General features: G+C 39.6%; 1 protein-coding gene across 1 annotated transcript in view; it reads left to right on the forward strand.

Moving 5' to 3' along the window:
- Positions 1-7,350: 7,350 nt before the first annotated feature.
- The window catches only part of LOC124805161 (nucleolar protein 6), a 137,413-nt gene continuing 123,322 nt past the window's right edge, over positions 7,351-21,441 (forward strand). Inside the window, exon 1 of the mRNA XM_047265641.1 lies at positions 7,351-7,476. Coding sequence (XP_047121597.1) covers positions 7,459-7,476 — 18 coding nt within the window. The 5' untranslated portion in view covers positions 7,351-7,458. The remainder of the gene's footprint in view (positions 7,477-21,441) is intronic.

Genomic DNA, 21,441 nt, shown 5'->3' on the forward strand with positions numbered 1-21,441 from the left:
GTCAGTGTGGATTCAAATGAATAACATGCACCTCAACAAAGTACTCATTTGTTCTGTTTATGAATTATGTTATAAGAAGGTTATGATTTTATAAATGTGCCATTTGTTAAAACGTCATATATTTGTCATGCCACGTCTGTTTTTGTTAGAATAAGATTTCATACTTATACCTTGTTACAAATACACAACAGTGGTTGCTCAATATGCAATGATTCTTGTCATTTTGCTTGTGTTATATATATATATATATATATATATATATATATATATATATATATATATATATATATATATATAACGTCCAGAGACAGACACAAAAAAACCTTTATTTATAAAATGTCAAAGGGGGGTTCACATATAATTTAATGAGAGCAACTACTATCAACTTCACAAAATGTTACACGAATATTGTTCATGTATGTTTTTAGTAATTTAAGTCGAGTAGGGATAGATAACTGAGAGTGAATGGACCTTAAGCTATAATTGCGGGTTTTGCCATTCAAATGACAAGCACAGAGGTGCTTAAACATGTGTATTTGGCCTTTGCGACGTGTGTCCTTGTAATATAATTGTAGTTTTCTTTTGAGCACTCTGACCAATAATTGTCTCAGGAATCGGCAGAGATTAAAGTAAAATTAAACTAAATAATGACCACATCTTTAACAGTAAATCCAGTCACTGAAGGCAGGTACCCTAGGAATGAGTGGGAGTTTGCCTCAGAGAGGAGGCAGTGGTAATCAATCGCCCAGAACTACTCATGCAAACGGATTAAAAATACCAGTTATTGAGATTTAATTCTGTACCACAGGTGGTATTACCATAAGAGTCATCACCTGTACTACAAAATTGATTTGAAGAGAGGGGCTATGTAAGACGGCAAGAACTATGCCCCTTACATGAAGTCATTAAAGATCACCTAACTCACATAGAGCGAACAGTAGGGCTGAACAAAATGACTGACAAGGCACAATGCATCTTGTAGTGGGTATAGTATGGATGTAGTGAAATAATTAATGTCGGGTGATGGTTTTAAAGTAATTCACATGACATGAAAACTTTGTGGAAACGAGACACTTTACTGGACGCTAGGGAAGTATTTGACTGCGGCCGGCCGGGGGAGCGGCTAAGGGAAGCGACAATAGGCAGCTTAGGGTGGCTCAAGCTCTGAGAAAGCGGTAACGGTGCGCGGCCTCCAGCCGCCTTAAGATGAGTGACAGTGAGTGGGTTGTTGACCCCAACTCCATGCTGCTGTACCGGGAAACAGATGGAGAACTTGTACGCCTGTTGATAAAAGTCTGTCGTCCCATTTTCTGTGAAACATGCGACAAAGCCGCGCAAGCTACTGTGGAGCGGTCAACAGAGGTCAAAATATGCGTGTTCGTGACTATAGCAACTTCACGCTGAATTCACGGTCCGCAGAGTATGAAGTAAATCAGGTGAAGAGCAACAGCATGAAATACGCCGGCCTCCGATGGGAACGTAGGACCAAGGAGTTTGAAGTACTCTCCTGGGAGTCAGAATTCCGGAAAACTTGGTGTTTGTGCAGACGCTAACCTTGATGGGTGGCCTGGGGGGGAGCTAAATAGAAGAAGTTGAGAGGAAGGGAAATTTTGTGGGAATTTGTTCACTTCCCAGAGCAGGCATTGGTCGGTGCTAGGAAGCGTCGCATAATTAACGCGACTTGCACTGCAATTGGCATAAGTGATTTTGCTGGAGGGGAACCCGAGGCGAAGAGCGGACTGGCAGAAGTCTCAGTAGAGGTCTTCCGTTCCCAGCTTGCCTAGAGTGCGGACGTGGCGTCCTTTACTCAGCTTGCCTGAGAAAGAGTGAGCATCTCTGCAGTTTAGGACATAGCAAATGGAACGATTGAGCTTGGAGATAGAAAGTTTTGGTTCAGCTATGTACTGAGCAAGATAGCTAGGAGTGAATAGACGAGCGCAGCCTTGCAGCACCACGAGGTCGGCCGACGTCCACACAACGACGCCGTATAACCACGCTGTGTTCGGTGATATTACGCCTGCTCTGGCCACTGATTAATTTGTTGGATCACGTCGGCAAAGTTTCCACGAGGGTTTCATGGGCCGTGTACTGTAGAATTCTTCTCGCACTTCGCATTATGCCTGGGTCAGTCGCTAGGAATTACTTCTGAGTTATCGAGCTTTACTCCACGCAAACGCAATTTATTACCACTGCCTGGTAGGAGAGTCATGTAATGTGATGATTGAAGGTCGTAAGTTAAAATAAATTTGTGATAATCGACTGCATCTGTTTTCAATCACGTAGTTGAAATCCCAAGTCACTTTCTTAATTAATCTTATGTTCAACATTTGCATCTGGTGTTCAATGGCTGCATATAGCATCAATGTGCACCCCTTCTTAATTAAAAGTGATCAATTCTGAATCAATTAATGTCAACACTGCAACCGCAGTTCAATCAGGAGTCGCAGGGCCTTATTACTTTCTTTGCATTATCCGATATTGCGGCAGTTTTGCACTCTCTGTTGATCTGTTAGTCAATTAGCTGGGGTGAACACACGCCAAAACCAGATAACTGACGGGTGGGGTGTTACAACACATTTAAATGAACATTTTCCCCAGAAATGGATTAGTCGTGCTGCTGTGGCCACCCAGATCACCCAATTTAACACCAATGGATTCTTGTGTTGGGGATGGATAAAAGACATAGTTTATGAGTAAAAAGTCGATACATGGGAGGCATTACCCACTCGTATTATGAAAGCAATAGACGAAATTAAGAACAACCCTGCGATACTAAAACAAAATATGTTCATACATGTGCAGCTACATGCATTGAACTCGGTGGAGACATTTTTGAATATTTATTGTGAAACTGTATGTACACTGTACAACTTCCTTAACACCGATCTTTGTTTTTCCAGTTGAACATGAATTTGCGTGTGCTATGGTGTTAGTAAATGCAGATTATCTGAAACATTCATAAGTTTCAGTTAATGTTATTATCATCATGTTTCCAAAATTAAATTCTCTATAACTTGAAAATGTTTAGCAATTGTCTCGAATTTAAAAAACAAATTGGGCAAAGTAGTTAATAAATTAAGAATTTTATGAAACTACTTCTTTGCTTCTCTGAATGTTCTGGAAAACCGCTGCAGATAATGTCTGGGACATATTTTATTAGATTGACCAGATGAATAACAACAAAATAAATGAAAATCGGGCTTTGCTTTAACCTCGTACAGTTTTTCAATGGCTTCATATTAGCGAAGTCGCTAAATTCCAGGAAGAATCTTTTATTAGCTGTAGCTCTGTAACTAAGCATTTGTGGACCTATGTTTATATGAATTTTTTTCATTAGTTTAACTTGTAAAATAACATATTAAAATATTTGCATACCTTCGTGAATGACCCTGTATATTCCTATTCTTTCTTAACAGAAAAACCACTTGTACTTCCAGAAGCAGTGAAAGGGTACCTGCCGATCACTGTTTTCACTTTTTTCAGTAATAAAACTAAAACACATTGAAAATGAATGCAGTACAGCAGCAATTACTCCCGACACTTGCGACTGAATGCTTGTGTTTCGAAATACTGTCACCCGGTGGAGGTAGCGGAAGGAAAATGCTGCAACAAAGTAAACCTAGCTGAACTTTTTGTGGCATTACTAATGTTCTTAATATTAGATTGTGATACCAACATGCATTCAAAAGACTTTGGTGCCATCGAACATACATCTTGCTACTCAGTTAACTGATTCTATGGGAAATGATTGAAAGATGATATTGTCACTTTACACTAAGCTAAAGAAACAGCATCAAGTACACTGATATACACACCTTTCAACGTGAATAGAGACAAGTACAGTTTGCTGATGTAAGTAAGCAAATATGCACAAGTAAATACTTGTGCACCTTCCCCCCCCCCCCCCACGACTACCCTTATATTTGGCTTAAACCACATGCAGACGTGTAGCTAAAGTGACACAACATCTAATGGCATAGTGAAGTGGCACTGCGGTTGCACACATGAACACCCCCTCCCCCCCACGACTAGCCTTATATTTAGCTTAAACCACATGCAGACGTGTAGCTAAAGTGAACACAACATCTAACGGCATAGTGAAGTGGCACTGCGGTTGCACTCATGAACACCCAAATTTCAATGCCATCACTCAAGAGCCGCAACTTCTACCATGACACAAAATCACTCCACAATAACAGTTACAGAATTCTCTTGTTTCAAAACGAAGACTCCAGGCAGCAGTGGTGGAGGGCAAATGGCGTCACAAAATACAACCAAGTTGAATTTCTTCTTGTGGCACTAGACTGTTCCCCCAGGGGGTGAGTCTAATTGCACACTCGTATAGTCACGTGTGAAGTCATTATGACGTTTACATGCTGTAATTATTGAATCTGACCTCCACACACAGCTTTGAGCTTTCCAGTATGACCAGGGAGATAGACTATTGCGAGTCTGACTTACTTGGCACGAGACATCAGAGAAGTCATTAGTCACAGCTAAAGATAAATTTAACTTCTCATAGTTGCAGCATTTTTGCTGAAAACAGGTGACCAAAGATATTTTTTTCTCAAATAACAGTCTGAAGTGACTGTACTCAGCTGACAGTAATTGCAAATATTTCTTTATATCAGTAAAATGCAAACTTTTCTTAACATGACTCATTTGACACTGAACACATTTTAAAATTTGCTCTAGTACTCACATTGTAATTACCAAATGATGAATACTGGATTGAAAAATTCTGTTTTCGACGAAAATAGGATGAAGATATTAAACTAATTGGAAAAATAGTCTATAGCCTGTTATGCCCTTCTAGATCTATGTTTCGTGTGTCAGGGTAGGCTGCTTTTCTTAAACACATTGTCGTTAGCCATGCCCTAAGCTTTTAGGATTGTTATGAGTAAGACTTCACATTTCACTGATATGATATGTGTAACTGTTTGACAATAAGAAGAACATACTTTGGCGTTAGACATTTCTGTATTTAATTTTAATAACTGAATCATTTCTGAGGGCAATTCACTACTTGTGTTGAGGTACTATGGACTCTGTTTCACACTGCTACTTGGCGGCAATTTTTGTGTTTAAAAAAAAGTTATCCTCACGAGTTTCGAACATTGTACTTCTCTCATGGCGTAACTTCATTTAACTGGCAGTGCCACTGTAATGTTGATGCATGGTTTCCCAAATTTACCATTTAAAAAGCCAATTGTGGGCTCCTTTTTTCCAAAATTTTGCAGGTGCACATTTTCAAAGAAAATACACACAACAGTAGCTTCCAAAATTGCAGTGAATGTACCATTTGAGCTCGCCCTTTAAGCAGCTTCCAAAAATAGCTACCGCAGTTTAGTGCCTCAAACGATCACAAAAGTCTGTATGTGGTCTCTGCTATCTTTGATACAGCGTGTACATTTCATAATGACGTCGTGTGCCACGCTATCAGCGTGCATGCAATAATAGCGGTACTACACATGTGCATATGGCGAATACTGAGAACCGAGCAGCCGAGCGAAAGGGGTATTCGTCATAGCATTCACCGAACATTCACAAAATGGTTAGCACTTCGCACCACCCATGCGCACTTTGCTGAGCATCAAGCACTTTGGCAACAATGAATATTCGCCAAGCTCTGTACAGATAGGTATGGATAGCGATTCCGAACTTATAATTAATAGTTCTGTTGCATTTTTTGTAATGGTTTGCAGCAGAATGTTGATCAAGAAAAAGAAAGAGAAGCAGACAGTGTCACTGAACCAAATCAGAGAAACGTGTCATCCTTTGTGATGTGATATTTGCACCAGCTACCATTTTAGTGCATATCTAGTTACAGAAAAAGTCTGATGAAATAATAGTTTTTATTATAACTAACATACTGTAAGTGTGAAGTGATTTTTCCATTTTGTCCCCCTAATGCAAAATAAATATTTGTTTTTATTTTCTTGTGGGCGAGATGCTCACTTGTCTATCAATACATGGGAGGTGAAACTCATGATAAACAACTGTTTGTTACTGCTCATTGATTTTATCATCAACTCTAATGTTTTTCATTGTGTACAAAACGTCTCTTTATTATGTGTGCTTTTATCACGAACTTTCAGACACCAGAATGTGAAATATAACCACCTCTCAATGTTCCTCAAAATAAAAGTAATTCGTCAGTCGCAAACAGCTATTTATCGAGAATTTCATCTGTAACATATTTTCGTTTGTTAACAGAGGGATTCTGTTAATATAATGGTTTTGTTATAAGCATAGTGACACACACACACACATAAGGTCAGATTTGTTAAAGAAATTTTCTGGACGATTCGAAAAAATCTGCAGACTGCAAACGAACTTTTTACAGAATTAATTGTAGTGGAGATAAATACGAATTGGGGAAAGGCAATTTCAGTGACCTGCTGTTAATCTGACATTTCTGGCAAAAGACGACACTTTAAAAGCTTTCACTACCTGTTCAAAACTATACCACAACTTATTTCCAAAATAGGCCCAGAGGTTTGCACTGCCATGATCAAAAAGCTACCAAACATTTTATATTGCAGACAGTATTTTTTAAATAAAGTTTATTTAAATGGACTAACAACATCATTAACAGTGAGATATTCTGTAGTATCTGGAGAATCGCTAGAGTAATAGTGATGGTCAGAAGAATAGACGATTTCTATACCATTTGTTCGTTATTGTACAACTTCAAAACTAAAAAAAAAAAAACAATTCAAGTTGAAAAGCAAATAAATAAAAATGTAATATGCACTGCTTTTGATGTCAACATAATTAAAGCTTCTAGGTAGTGATTTATTCATCGGGTACAGTGACCTAACCCAAAAGTGCACTACTATTATCATTTATATACATAACTGCTGATTATTCACTATGTCAACGAAAATAATCACATGTGTAACAGACTTAGTTAATCCCAATAGCACGCTATGAAAAATTTTGTATCATAACTACACAAAAAGTTACAATGAGTCATGGTTGATAAAAAAATTGTTTATCCAAGAGCATTTGCAATAGCACGAATATGATGAGGTGACTCCAAAGCACTGCTTAGCGATTATTCGCTCCCTTTGAAGTGGGAATAAAGACCGATACGGAGCAGGCACGGTGAACATTGGTCGATTTTCGTATTTTCGTTCGGAAAGCAGTAAGTGACCCTGCCACACTAGCTGTAGTTCAGCGAAGAGGCGCTTCGTAATCCCCATATGCGGGCTGCCTGGCGCCGCCTTAAGACTCGTTCCCTTGACAACAGGGACATCTATCGATGCCTTCGAGCAAGGCAAAGTACATGTTTAAAAGTAGCGTAGGTTCTAATTAAGGCGCGTTGGAATATCTTTGTGGTATAGTCTGTGGTGAGGCTTTAACATGTGTTTATGTTATGGAAAGCGCACGTGGGTTGTGTGTTTATGTTGTTACAAATTGTGAATTGTGGCCGGTTACTTTCGAATTCCATCAATGAAGCTTTCAGAAATGGTTTGTACAGAAGTTATGGAAGACTATGTTGAAGGAAAAATCGGTGCCAAGCAACTACTGATTGCTTATATGACATTACATATAACGTGTTTTCCTTTATTTTCTGCAAACCACTTTACCCACGTCACTAGTATGTTATTTGATGAGTTACATTATCAGATATAGAACAACAGCTCTATTTTCTGTAATATGTTCTAATCTCTCTGTATGTAGTAAATTGCTGTAAATAATCAAAAAATCCGTAGTCAACTCGTGCAGTTCTTGATGTACAGGACTTCCTTTTGAGACTAGAAGGGGAAACGTCGCCTGTGCCCAATGCCATATTGCTTTTCTATACCGTGTTCCTTACTCTTTGAAACACATTGGGGTTGGAAACTATGTTATGTGGCAATTCCGATAGTCTGCTTAACTTTGCTTATTTGTTTGCATTACTGGAATGTGTGAAAACGGCTTTTGCTGTACGTGTTATAGACGTAAAGGAGTTAAACAGAATGTTTGATTCTATCTGGTTGGATGATTCTATGACCTAGCGCCGCATAGCTCTGGTCGTAAGGATCAGAATACATAGAATTTTAATTTCCCAGAGAATCTATTATTTACTAGGCATATTCATATGCCTTTGTATGCAGTTGCCTCTGTCTAAAATTCCTTCTCTTTACGTTCAAAATACGTTTCCTCCTCAACTAGTTTCTTTTCCTAAAGTACTTAATGGAATTTTTTGATTGTAATCATGAGTTTTCAACGCAGTCATCTGTAATTTCGAAATGGATATTATATGCACTGTTGCCAAGGACATCCTTTTCGTTAACATTTTTAATTGAATGTTACAAGTATTAAGAATGCAGGCGTGCATGATAGGCAGTATCTTTAACATTAACTGTCTCAGATGCTGTTTTGGGATTTTTGACAGCTCAAAAATTATGCCTTTCATTTGGACATCATTTAGGACTCCTCCCCAATGTCTGCATTTTTTTGTGATATACACAGTATGCACCAAAATACTCCTTGGAGATTTGTCTTTTACCAAGTGAGGTGGCACAGTGGTTAGTACACTGGACTCGCATTTGGGAGGATGACGTTTCAATCCCCCGCCCAGCCATCCTGATTTAGGTTTTCTGTGGTTTCCCTAAATTGCTCCAGGCAAATGCTGGGATGGTTCCTTTGAAAGGGCACGGCAGACTTCCTGCCCCGTCCTTCCCTAATCCGATGAGACCGATAACCTTTGGCCTCTTCCCCCAAACAACCACAACCAAAGATTTATCTTTTATCTGCTCCAGCGTTTCTGGATTTTTCTTGGACTTTAAATTTTTATAATGGAAAGTTGATTCAATATGGATTGGACATAGACATTGGCCTAACTACCATTCAGTCTATTACTCCAATAATTATTTTGTATTCACATTTGTTGGCGTTTTATCTCATAATGGTACCATCAGCTTCCAATCTAGTGAAGACCTCAGTTTATGCTACAGGGAGGGTTAATATTGCACACTAGCCTATTTCAGTATCTACGTCTACATGGTTACTCTGCAATTCACACTTATGTGCATGGCGGATGGTTCATCAAACCGTTTTCATACTACTTCTCTACCATTCCACTCTTGAATGGCGAGTGGAAAAAAGGAACCCCTAAATCTTTCTGTTCAATCTCTGATTTCTCTTACTTTATTATGAAGATCATTTCTCCCTATGTAGGTGGGTGTCAACAAAATATTTACACATTCGGAAGGGAAAGTTGGTGATAGAAATTTCGTAAATAGATGTCGCCACAAAGAAAACCGCCTTTGGTTCAGTGACTGCCACCCCCAACTCACGTATCATATCAGTGACACTCTTGCCCCTATTGCGCGATAACACGAAATGAGCTGCCCTTCTTTGCACTTTTTCGATGTCCTCCGTCAATCCTACCTGGTAAGGATCCCATACCGCACAGCAGTATTCCAGCAGAGGACGGACAAGTGTAATGTAGGCTGTATCTTTAGTGGGCTTGTCGCATCTTTTAAGTGTTCTGCAAACAAAGCGCAGTCTTTGTTTCACCCTCCCCACAATATTATCTATGTGGTGTTTCCAATTTAAGTTGCTCATAAATGTAATTCCTAGGTATTTACTCAAATTGACAGCCCTTAGATTTGTGCGATTTATCGTATACCCAAAATTTATCGAATTTTTTGTAGTATCCATGTGGATGGCCTCACACTTTTCTTTGTTTAGTGCCAATTGCCACTTTTCGCACCATACAGAAATTCCCTCTAGATCATTTTGTAATTGGAATTGATTGTCTGATGATTTTACTCCGATGGTAAGTTATAGCGTCATCTGCAAAAGATCTAAGGGGGCTGCTCAGATTATCACCTAGATCATTTATGTAAATCAGGAACAGCAGAGGGCCTTCACACTACGTTGCGGAATGCCAGATATCACTTCTGTTCTACTCGATGATTTACCGTCTATCGCTACGAACTGTGACTTCTCTGGGAGGAAATCACGAATCCAGTCACACAACTGAGATGATACTCCATATGTGGGCAATTTGATTAATAGTCACTTGTGAGGAACGGTATCAGAAACCTTCTGGAAATCTAGGAATATGGAACCGATCCGAGATACCTTGTAGACAGCACTCATTACTTCAAGGGAATAAAGAGCTGGCTGTGTGGCACAAGAACGATATTTTCTGAATCTGTGTTGGTTATGTATCAATAAGTAATTTTCTTCAAGGTGATTCATAATGTTTGAGTACAGTATATGCTCCAAACTCCTACTGCAACTGAGGTCAGTGATATGGGTCTGTAATTCAATGGGTTACTCCTATTTCCTTTCTTGAATATTGGTGTGACCTGTGCTACTTTCCAGTCTTTAGGAACAGACCTTTTGTCAAGTGAGCAGTTGTATATGATTGCTAAGAAAGGTGCTGTTGTGTCTGCATACTCAGAGGAACCTGATTGGTGTACCATCTGGACCAGAAGACTTGCCTTTCTTAAGTGATTTGAGTCGTTTCGCAACACCTAAGGTATCTACTTTTAAGTGACTCATGCTAACAGCTGTTCTGGTTTCGAATTCTGGAATATTTACTTCATCTTCTTTCGCGAAGGAATTACAGAAAACTGAGTTTAGTAACTCTGCTTTAGTGGCACCACCCTCTGTAACATTTCCATCACTATTACGCAGTGACAGTATTGACTGTTTTTTGCCACTGATGTACTTTACATATTACCAGAATCTCTTTGGGTTTTCTACCATATTTTGAGACAATATTTCATTGTGGAAACTATTAAAAGCATCTCGCATTGATGTCCGCACCAAATTTTGAGCTTCCATGAAACTTAGCCAGTCTTGGGGATTTTGCATTCTTCTGAATTTGGCATGCTTTGTTTGTTGCTTCTGCAACATTGTTCTGATGTGTTTTGTGTACTATGGTGGATCAGTCCCATCTCTTATTAACTTATGCGGTATGAATCTATCCATTGCTGTCGATACAGTATCTTTGAATTTGAGCCATATCTGGTCTACACTTACATAATTAGCTTGGAAGGAATGGAGACTCTCTCTTAGGAAAACATCAAGCGAATTATTATCTGCTGTTTTAAATAGATATATTTTGCGTTTATTTTTAGTGGTTTTGGTTGATATGGTTTTGAGCCTTGCTACAATGACCTTGTGTTCACTAATCCCTGAATCTGTCATGATGCTCTCTGTTAGAGTAGGATTATTTGTGGCTAAGAGGTCAAGTGTGTTTTTGCAACCATTTACAATTCGTGTGGGCTCATGAACTAATTTTTCAAAGTAATTCTCAGAGAAAGCATTTAGTACAATTTCGGAAGATGTTTGCTGTCTACCACCAGCTTTGAACATGTATTTTCACCAACAAATCGAGTGTAGATTGAAGTATCTGTATGAGACTGTATGAGTGGGGTACTTATTTGTAATGAGATTCAAGTTTTCTGTACTGTATGAGTGGGGTACTTATTTGTAATGAGATTCAAGTTTTCTTTGAAGCGTTCAGCTGTTATATCATCTGAGTCAGGGGGGTGGGTAGAAGAAGCCAATTATTATTTTGGTACGGCTATTGAGTATAACTTCTACCCATAGTAATTTGCAGGAACTATCTATTTCAACTTCACTAAAAACTACTACTAACAGACACAAACACACCACCACCTACCTTATTTAATCTATTCTTTCTGAACACGGTTTGCGCCTCTGTAAAAATTTCGGCAGAATTTATCTCTGGCTTTAGCCAGCTTTCTGTTCCTATAAAGATTTCAGCTTGACTCATTTCATCCTAACTTAGACTTCGGACTACACTAAAGTTCTGTTAGTAACTAGATTCCTGGGGGAAGGCACTCCACGACTTATAAAGCTTCAGGGACACTGTTTATGTAAGAAATAATTACCAACTTGTGATACTTCCATAAAGAATTTTTCACTCTGCAGTGAAGTGTGCGCTGATATGAAACTTCCTGTTCAGACCAAAACAGTGTGCTAGACAAAAGTTTCAACTTGGGACCTTTACTTTCAACGGGCAAGTGCTCTACTGACTGAGCTACCTAAACGTGACTCATGACCTGCCTTTGGGATTAACGAAGACAGGGATATCAGCTGTCTCCTTTGACCAGTGAAGTCATCGCCATGTCAAACGTCACCATGCATGCTAAAAATCCATATTCTGATAGTATCCAACATGGCGATCAAAACATAGACAATGACACCCATAAAAATGCAAATAACATGTGAACCAGTACACTGACTAAATCCGATGAAATTAACAGGCCAGCCACTGAAAGAATGGGACTCTGGGTGAACACACTAATTTTCAGTAATAAAAACACCACCACCATTCAAAATGTAGCACTATGCAAAAAACATAACACTCGAAACTGCACAAAACTAAAACCCTACAAAACCATTCCAAACTCACCATAAGATCATGGTATTCCAAATCTCCATTTCATCTATATAGCTCAACCCTAGACCAGGTTACCAGTAAAACCCCCACCCTCCCAACTTCAAAAGCGTTTATCCCAATCTCCAGTTCACGTACATAGCTCAACCCTAGGCTGAGATACCAATAACTAACTCCCCCCCCCCCCCTCCCCACAATTACAAAATCCGATATCCTGCTCTCCAGTTCACCTATATAGCTCAACCCTAGACTGAGATACCATTAAACACCCACACAACTACAAAAGCTGGTATCCCAGTCTCCAGTCAATGGCATTTCTGTTGCATGCTGCAATTCGTAACAGTTTGTGTGTGCAGTGAATTATGAGAGGTGAACATGATGAATGATGAGTCGGCTAGAACAAGATGGTGGAACCCATGAAAAATGGTTTTGCGGTAAACGTTGTAAGTTGATCAAGGTTTTTATAGCTAAATCATGGGAGAAGGTAGGTGGATCAATGTTTATTAATAAAAGTGTCACATGTTCTATATGTCAATAAACATTGAGTCATCTGCCTTCTCCCATGATTTAATTAAGAACATTAATCCACTTACTCGATAGTTGAGTTAGCACCTAAAAGAACAGTTCAAATTTTACAATGTAATCTGTTTCATATGACAGCATTCTGCTCAATATATTCCATTGTGCAACCATGTAATTTTGTACACTCCACGTCATGACATCTGTAACACAGTAAATGACACTATAACAGACCTCACAAACACGTCACCACTGCATAATTAAACCACTAGAGTACTCCACCTCTTCACACACCGTGCCCTCTACAGCATTTCACTTCCACTTCAAAACAAATATACCATGACGTGATGACTTTACACAACACGTCGTGGCACAGTATAACTATGTCACGGGTCAAAAGAGACAGGTGGTATCCTATAACCAAGTATACCCCCCTGTCCTCACACCTTACTTCCATCAGTACCATACCTCCTACCTTCCAAAATTCACAGCAATTCTCTTGCGAAACTTGCGGGACTAGCATCCCAGAAAGAAAGGGAATTGTGGAGACTTAGCTTACCCACAGGCTGGATGATGTTTTCAGAAAGAATTTATCACTCTGCAGCAGAATGTACACAGCTGTGGAACTTCATGGCAGATTAAAACTGTTTGTCAGACCTAGACTCAAACATGGGGCTTTTGCCTTTTATAGGCAAGTGCTTTGCTGCTATGAGGACAGGTAGTGAGTTGTCCTTGGGTAGTTAAGTCAATAGAGAACGTGCTCATGAAAATCAAAGGTCCAAAGTTTGAGTCTCAATCCAGTGCACTGTTTTAATCTACCAGGAAATTTCAGCTTATGAAACTTGTTTGCATTTACAATACAGGCCACGAATTTTAATGTAACTTTTGTTACAAAATGTCCCATACATTTCAAATTTATTGAGCACTCACAATACGGAATCTTTTTGTGGGAAATACGGAAGCGTCCGATCCCGCCCGTCTGCTTTGACCCATGACGTCACAAATATGGCGGAAACGACCATAAACCACGATTCCAATATGGCGCATATAAAGTCATTACGTACACATTATGAGGACGAAAATACATCGAAAAACATACACAAACACGTTCCACAAAAAGCCTAATGACACTAACGGGACAGGCGCGGGAAATAGGGGGTTTTTGGGTGGGGACAAACTAAATATAAACAAATTTAGACACCCATCCCCATACAAAACTACACAAAACGACGAAAGAAACTGCCATCACAAAACTCCCCAAATACCACTAAACATAATATCACCTGGAATCGGACACCTCCCTTGAGCTACATAGCTCAACAGCAGCTCCCGATCCCATAAATTGGGATTGAACACTTCCCTTGACCTATATAGCTCAACAGCAGCTCCCGATCTCATAAATTGGGATTGAACACTTCCCTTGACCTATATAGCTCAACAGCAGCTCTCGATCCCATAAATTAGGACCTAACACTTCCCTTGACCTATATAGCTCAAAAACATCTCCTGATACCAACATTCACAGCCACACATTGGGATCGAACACTTCCCTTTATCTCTTATCGTTACGACATCTCCACATATAGCCGTCCATGGTCCGCGACGCCGGAACTTTAAGTAAGCCTCATTTCTTCACGACATACTGAGCACTTCACGACTTCATCCAAAAATCCGAATAGTTGAAGAAATTTTATTAGAGACAACGCACTGTCCCCCATCATAGCCGACAACTGAAAACTGTTGACCCTGTCAGTCATATCCAAACCTACCAAAGACATAAAAAAAGCAATTTACCAAAACTCACACACGACGCCACATTCGCAAACTAAACCAAAAACATCACCTAACACGCCACCAGAGAGCACCACTGATCGCATGAAAACAACACCTACAAACACGCCACTCTCACAAACTAAATTCCGCGCCGTCGTGACGTCACACACCACAACAGCCTTACGTCACGGGTCAAAGCCGACGGGTGGGATCGGACTCTTCGGTCGACCCTTTTTGTGAAGTAATTACTACATATGAATTTGAGTGATTTTATGTCAAGTGCTCTAGCTTCAGAGATGTGCTTCATTTATCTGTCCCATTTTTCATTACAGTTTTGCCAAACAACAAAAGGTAAGAATAAAAAACCTTGTAGTTGGCAAATTTTAATACAACCCATGAAGGAGTCATTAAATTTTGTCAGGATAAAATTACTTTCAGGTGTTCATATCGTGCTCTTTTCACATAGATGATTTATGAGGCACAGCTTTTTTTGACTTATTATCTTAAATTATGAAACCTGCAAGTTTTGTCACTTGAGGGCTTATAGTATATTAGTATATGAGATGACTGAAGTGGGGACGGGGGGGGGGGGGGGGGGGGGAGAACTGGAGAGATGAGTGGCTTTTTAACTCAGAAGGGTACAGGGTTCAGATTAAGAGAACTATTCGATAGAAGATGTCGCCTTTGACCAGTGATGTAGGAAACATGTGACAAATGTCTAAACAATATGGCAAATATAATGATGTGACCATAATCAGGTTTTTTTTTATTTCTACATTTGTCACCTTCCAACCTAACATAGACCTCCACAAAGCTAAAGATGAATCTGTTGGCTAAACCAATTTACAACAAAACTGTGAATATATACACCAAAATGTGATGTCACAGCAGCCGCTAACAATATACCACTGGTCAAAGGTGACAACTTATATAGAAACTTCTCTTGACCGTTGGTTTTTACTTGCACTAACTGCCATTTGAAAGAACATTCTCTTCTCTACAAAATATCAGATTTCTACAATTGCTTTTTTCCTACCTTTACCCATTAAATTTTCACGTACAAATCAATATTTTTGAGCATCACAGGCTGTACTAGTGGTATTGTAAGATACTTAATTGCCTGCAGCCATCTTTATGATCTTATTTACAAGATCATAAGGATGGCTGTAGGTGTTTTATTTTCTTATAATGGTGAATGGCTGTGGTCCCCAAGACCTCCAGTCAAAAGAAAGGACATACAAAAACTTACTGGTAATGTGTTGAGAAGTGATTATAAGTGACAGTCAAATTAATGGTTTGTGTTGCTCCATTAAGGTTTTTGCTGCTACCAGTTACTTAAAAAGTAATGGGTTGCCCAAAATGTCTAGTACCAGTCATCACCTTTGACTCGAGGTCTATTTGTTTTGTGCTATGTGCTGTCATGATTGCGCAGTGTATTTGAAATGGATCATGTTTGAAGAGGACATTTTATTGTGTGTGATGGTGCTCTCTAGTGTTGTGTTGATGTTTCAAAGTTGCTTTTGAGTGTTGTTAGCAAGTGATTGGACTGATGCAGTCCAGTTTGTCCAGTGTTATATATTACTTGACTACTTCTTATTGCATTTATATGTTTTGAACTACGTTACTGAATAATTGTAGTGTTGGCGGTTACTGTCTGTACATTTGTGGGCGGCTTTGGAATTGTTAGTTGGTGTGTGGTTAATGGTAAGGTGTTTAATTTTTGCGTTGCATTATTGGTTGTGGATATGTCTGGGAATTCATTAGTAAGTCTTTGCATGTTGCAATGGGAGATGATGTGATGACATCGCAAAGTTCAAGTTGTGTGGTCTGGCCAAGAAGTCAGTCAGCTTGTGGAAAATTTATGGAATTAATTAAAGTTGCCGACTAGGAATTAATATATGTGGTGTGACCACCATAATAATGTTTGACGATCTATTCAGAGGGGTTTACTGCTTCAGGCTAGGCTGTTCAGTCATGATATTCTTTTGTTTGTCCCTGCCCAAAAATCCCTAATTCCTGCAGTTGTCCCGTTGGGTTTCATGTTCCTCTTTGATTTATTTTGATTATATTTTGTATTATGGGATGGTTTCACCTACTTGTATTTTTAATTTTTGAATGTGTGACGTCATGCTCACCATGTTGCGTAAGTGCAAAATGGTGATGTCTACCATCTTGATGACCTCATGGGTCAAAGCTGGTAACCAGTAGTGGACGTTTTAATATTTCCCGCCAACGGCGCCCTCTGAGTGTTCTAGGCAAGGTTGGGCGAACTTTTTCAGGTTCCCAATTTTGTAAGCTAGCTAGTTTTTTAATAGAGGTTCACAGGCCTTGTGTTGTTTTATTAGGTAACTCTCTAAGCCCTTGAGATACTTAGCACAGGTTCCCAACTCTCGTGTATAGGTATTTTTATCGTTTGAATAGAAATTCCTGGGGGGAGAGTGGGAGGGAGAAATGGGGGAAAAAGAATAAATAAAAAAATAAAAAAAAGAATTAGTACTGCGGTGATTCTAAGTTTTTGTCAGCTGTTTTGTAACAACTGTTTCTGAGAAACTAACACCGATCCAGTGACACATAACAAGTGGTTAGATTTGTGGCAATATGCTGATCAGGGATTCAACATATAGGGTTTTGAACTGGCCAATACAACTATCATGAAGGGCCTGTATGCTTCGCGAACTTTGTCAGTCCATCATTCTCCTCAAATAAGATTATACAAACGTTGACAACAAAATAGCCATTGTCATGCGTAAATTTATACATGTATTGCAGCATACTGTCTTGTTTACAGGCTGAAATCCCACATTTTGTAGATCTGTCTGTTGGTTCTGTTATTTTTGTAACAATTGACAAGTCCTTGGACACTAATTTCATCTTTTTTTCCAAATTAATTTAAATGAATTGGTGATATTGTCTTTCTCCAACAATTTTTAAGCTGAGGAAAATCTTTCTTCCTGAGAATTTCAGGCTGATACAGTTGAGCCTTCTAAACAAAAATGAATTTTCCTTGATGGGTAGTGTTTTCCTTGTGTATTCAGGTGATAGGGATAGTAGCCGTTGTCATGCAGGATGCACATAATTGTTCCTTGGGCTTCGCATAATCTGCCACCTCCCTACACCTTTTGTCTGCCGAAAGGACCAATGATCACTCAAACATCAAAAAAGGACTTGGAAATATTGTGTTATGTGATTGGTGTCTGTGAGCGTACTTGGTTTCGTATAGCTGTGCTGCCTCTTGATCATTTCCATCTGCATGACAGTACACAAACACCACCTCTGCTTGTTCCCAATGTCAATACAAGACCATTCTGCTGCTTACGGTATGCTGTGTCCATCGGGCAGCCTGCAGCCTACAAGGAACAGGAAGTTCTTGGTCAGAGAAACTGTCATTCGTCAGTGCTATCTACCAAGGCAGTGATCCGGAAACATGTTCATTTTTTCCCTCCAGGTTCCACATGTTTTTCCTCTAGTGAGGAATCCATCTTTTCAGTTTGTTGATTTTATTAATGATTACCCTGTGTATACTAAAAGTACGTGAGAGATGCTGTGTTTCCATCCTAATTTTATTGCCTCAAAATATGTTTCACAGATTGAAACATTCAAAGAACAAACCAAAGATTCAGTCAGCAAGCAAAAGACAAACAAAAAATTACACAGTATAGTTCACGCGTGAATGGCCGAAGGGCAGGCAGAGCAACATTGAAGACTCTGCCAGCACATGTCCCTGGATGTGAAGCTTGGATGGTATGACTTGGAGAAGGGGAAGGAGATACTGGACTCATACTTGTGCCTGTGTGTGGACAGTGTACAGAACACCAGACTGGCATTTTCAACATATTGTGCCCGCTGGACACTGACATCCAGCTGTTTACCCATGAACTGTTTCTTCACAAATTATGTTGGGTGGACGTTGAGGAATCACAACAAAGAAATTTAATTCACATAACTAACTTAATCCTCATCTCTGTCTGGCTCAGATAGAGCGTAATGTAATGTTCCCACTCCTCAGCAAATTGTGGTAACATTTTTAGTATTACTTTGGTAGCTGTGCTTCATACATTTTGAGGAGAACTTTAATTATTTCTTTTGCAGTCGGCAACTTTATGAGTGTGCCTTTGGACAGACATACATGCTGAAGGTTGTCTCTTTCTTTATAAGGCCACTTCTGGTAATCACCTTTATCAAATTCTGCTCCATAAATTGCTGAAAAGTTTGTTTCTTTCATAGTTTAGGGTGCAAAAGCTATACATTGGATTTTAAGTATCTCTTTCTGGTCACTTAATGTTTGTCATACAGAGTAGTGTTGATGAGAAAAGGACAAAGGTTCCTCATGTACCTTCAAATGATTTGTATCCAGAGACGTACACTGACACATGCTTTTCTTCTCTTACCTTGATGGGGAAACAGGGCGCACTCCATATTTTCTATTTTAAGAGGTACTTATTGCTTCGCTACACAGCACAGTCACATACATACATGGGAGGAGAGATCCGGAGCAGAATCCAAGGGAAGCACTTATTCCTAAATTAGACAATTTGAGCATAAGCAAAGCAAAGTCTGTAAGGCCTCCTGGAGCAGAGTCCAAAGGACAGCAATCATTTGTTTGTCCAAAGATTAGTCTGTAAGCAGAGGCCAGGTCACAGCGATGTCAATGATGGTGTACAAAACTTGAGGCAGATGGAGCATGTTGAGAGCAAGACATGAAGTCCAGAATGATGTTTTCACTTTGCAGCAGAGAGTATGCTGATATGTAACTTCCTGGCAGATTAAAACTGTGTGCTGAACCTTTTCCTTTTGTGGCAAGTGCTCTAACTACTGAGCTACTCAAGCACGACTCCATACCCGTCCTCATAGCCAGTATCTTATCTCCTACCTTCCGAACTCCACAGAAGCTCTTCTGTCTTGTGAGTCTAGCACTCCTGGAAGAAAGGATATTGCAGAGACATGGCTTAGCCACAGCCTTGGGGGGGGGGGGGGGGGGGGTGTTTCTGGGATGAAATTTTCACTCTGCAGTGGAGTAGGTAGAAGATGAGGTACCAGTGGAAGTCAAGCTGTGAGGACAGGTCATGATTTCTGCAAGGGTAGCTCATTCAGTAAAGCACTTGCCCACAAAAGCAAAGTTCCTGAGTTCGAGTCTCAGTCCAGCCCACAGCTTTAATTTGCCAGGAAGTTTCAAGACACAAAGTGCCTGTAGCTGATTCTGGCCAGTCTTTTATACAGCCTTGGTTGAGTGGAACAGCCCAGGTCACTTTGAGCTGCCAGTGTGGCTTGGAGATCAACTGAAAATTGGCAGAACCCTCTCACTGTGTTCCAGTAGTGCGGGAACTAACACCGGTTTGTATAAACCCTACATGTTATCAATGGCAGTTTCTATAGGTCGCTACTAGTTAATGTCTAGCGGCTGTGTACCTGCCTCAGTGGTGCTGTCTGTTGTTGCAGTCTGTCTCTGGAACTAGCTCCATATTTATGTCTTCTATTTCTAGCCAGAATAAACATTTCTATGTGACAAGTTAAAAAAAAAAAATGTGGTAGACAAGCTACAAGTTTGGATGGTTCTTACACAGGGTGATACATATAGAAACAAACATAGAATTTTGTGCCGACCCACATTCGTCCATCTGACAGCACTGCCATGTGCGTGATGTCTGGTAGCGCTGTGATGTAGTCGCATGTAGACACACATGATGATTTAAACTGACCCTCTTTTTTACATTCATCTCATTCCACAAGTAAAAGGTGCTGTATTGATTTCCCAAGTTGTTTATGGTAAGGCTAAATGTTATCAATTTTCCCATGTTACATTTAGGGGTTAGTACAACTTATACAGGGCGTCCCGGGAAAAATGATGATTTGAAGCAAAAAAGTCTAGCAAACGTGGGCTCTAAAATGCATATCTTAAGAGCTATGAGCACTTGTTCATCCTTGCCAGTGTGAAACACATCTCTTCTACTGAGCAACTGGTCATAGTTCTTAAGGTGTGCATTTCAGAGCCCTTGGTTATTTGATTTTTTTGCTTTGAATGTTTGCTCCTGTCACATTCATAAATATTGACCATTCCTCTTGGGGCACTCTGTTGGTGGAAATTTACAGCCACTTCTCTTGAATATTCATTATGCTTCTTTTGAGACAGATCTTTTCTCTGTAAACACTTGTCATGATTTTTATCTCTTCAACAACTTCTCTGTAAGTGATGCAAATGCAAAACATTTACAATGGCAATTTTTAATTGATTATAGAACTGTAAACTGTTCTCATGGAATATTTGGCTGTACTTTAGAAAATACTTTAACTTGCAATTGTCTACTTCACATTTGACTTTATAATCATTTTTCTTAGTGTGCCTCCATAGATGAGTGCTCAGTGTGTCTGCTATATGGAGAACCTGGGTTCAATTCCTGGTACTGAGAGGGACTTCTCTGGTGGTAGGACTGGAATGGGAACATTCATATTTGTGATGTCACTTAAGGAGATAACTTAGTAATTGAATGTGACATAGTAACTTCATGGTCTGAAAAGCTTACAGCAGCTAGGAAAGTGGTGTGCTAACCCCCATTCCCATCTTATAGTGCATTCAAATGCTTCCTTTTGGCACAGGATGATGTGGCAGCTGGGCAGCATTGTGTGGTCATGTAGACCTGATCATGGAGCTCTTTTGTAACTATAAAATTCAAGATCAAATAAAAATATCTCCTACGTGAGTTTTGTTTATGGTAGTGTAATTTACTGAAAGAACAACTGAAGATGCTCTGCTACATGATCGTCACCACATTCTG

Source organism: Schistocerca piceifrons, chromosome 7 (genome assembly GCF_021461385.2).
Source record: "Schistocerca piceifrons isolate TAMUIC-IGC-003096 chromosome 7, iqSchPice1.1, whole genome shotgun sequence".
NCBI classification, from domain to species: domain Eukaryota; kingdom Metazoa; phylum Arthropoda; class Insecta; order Orthoptera; family Acrididae; genus Schistocerca; species Schistocerca piceifrons.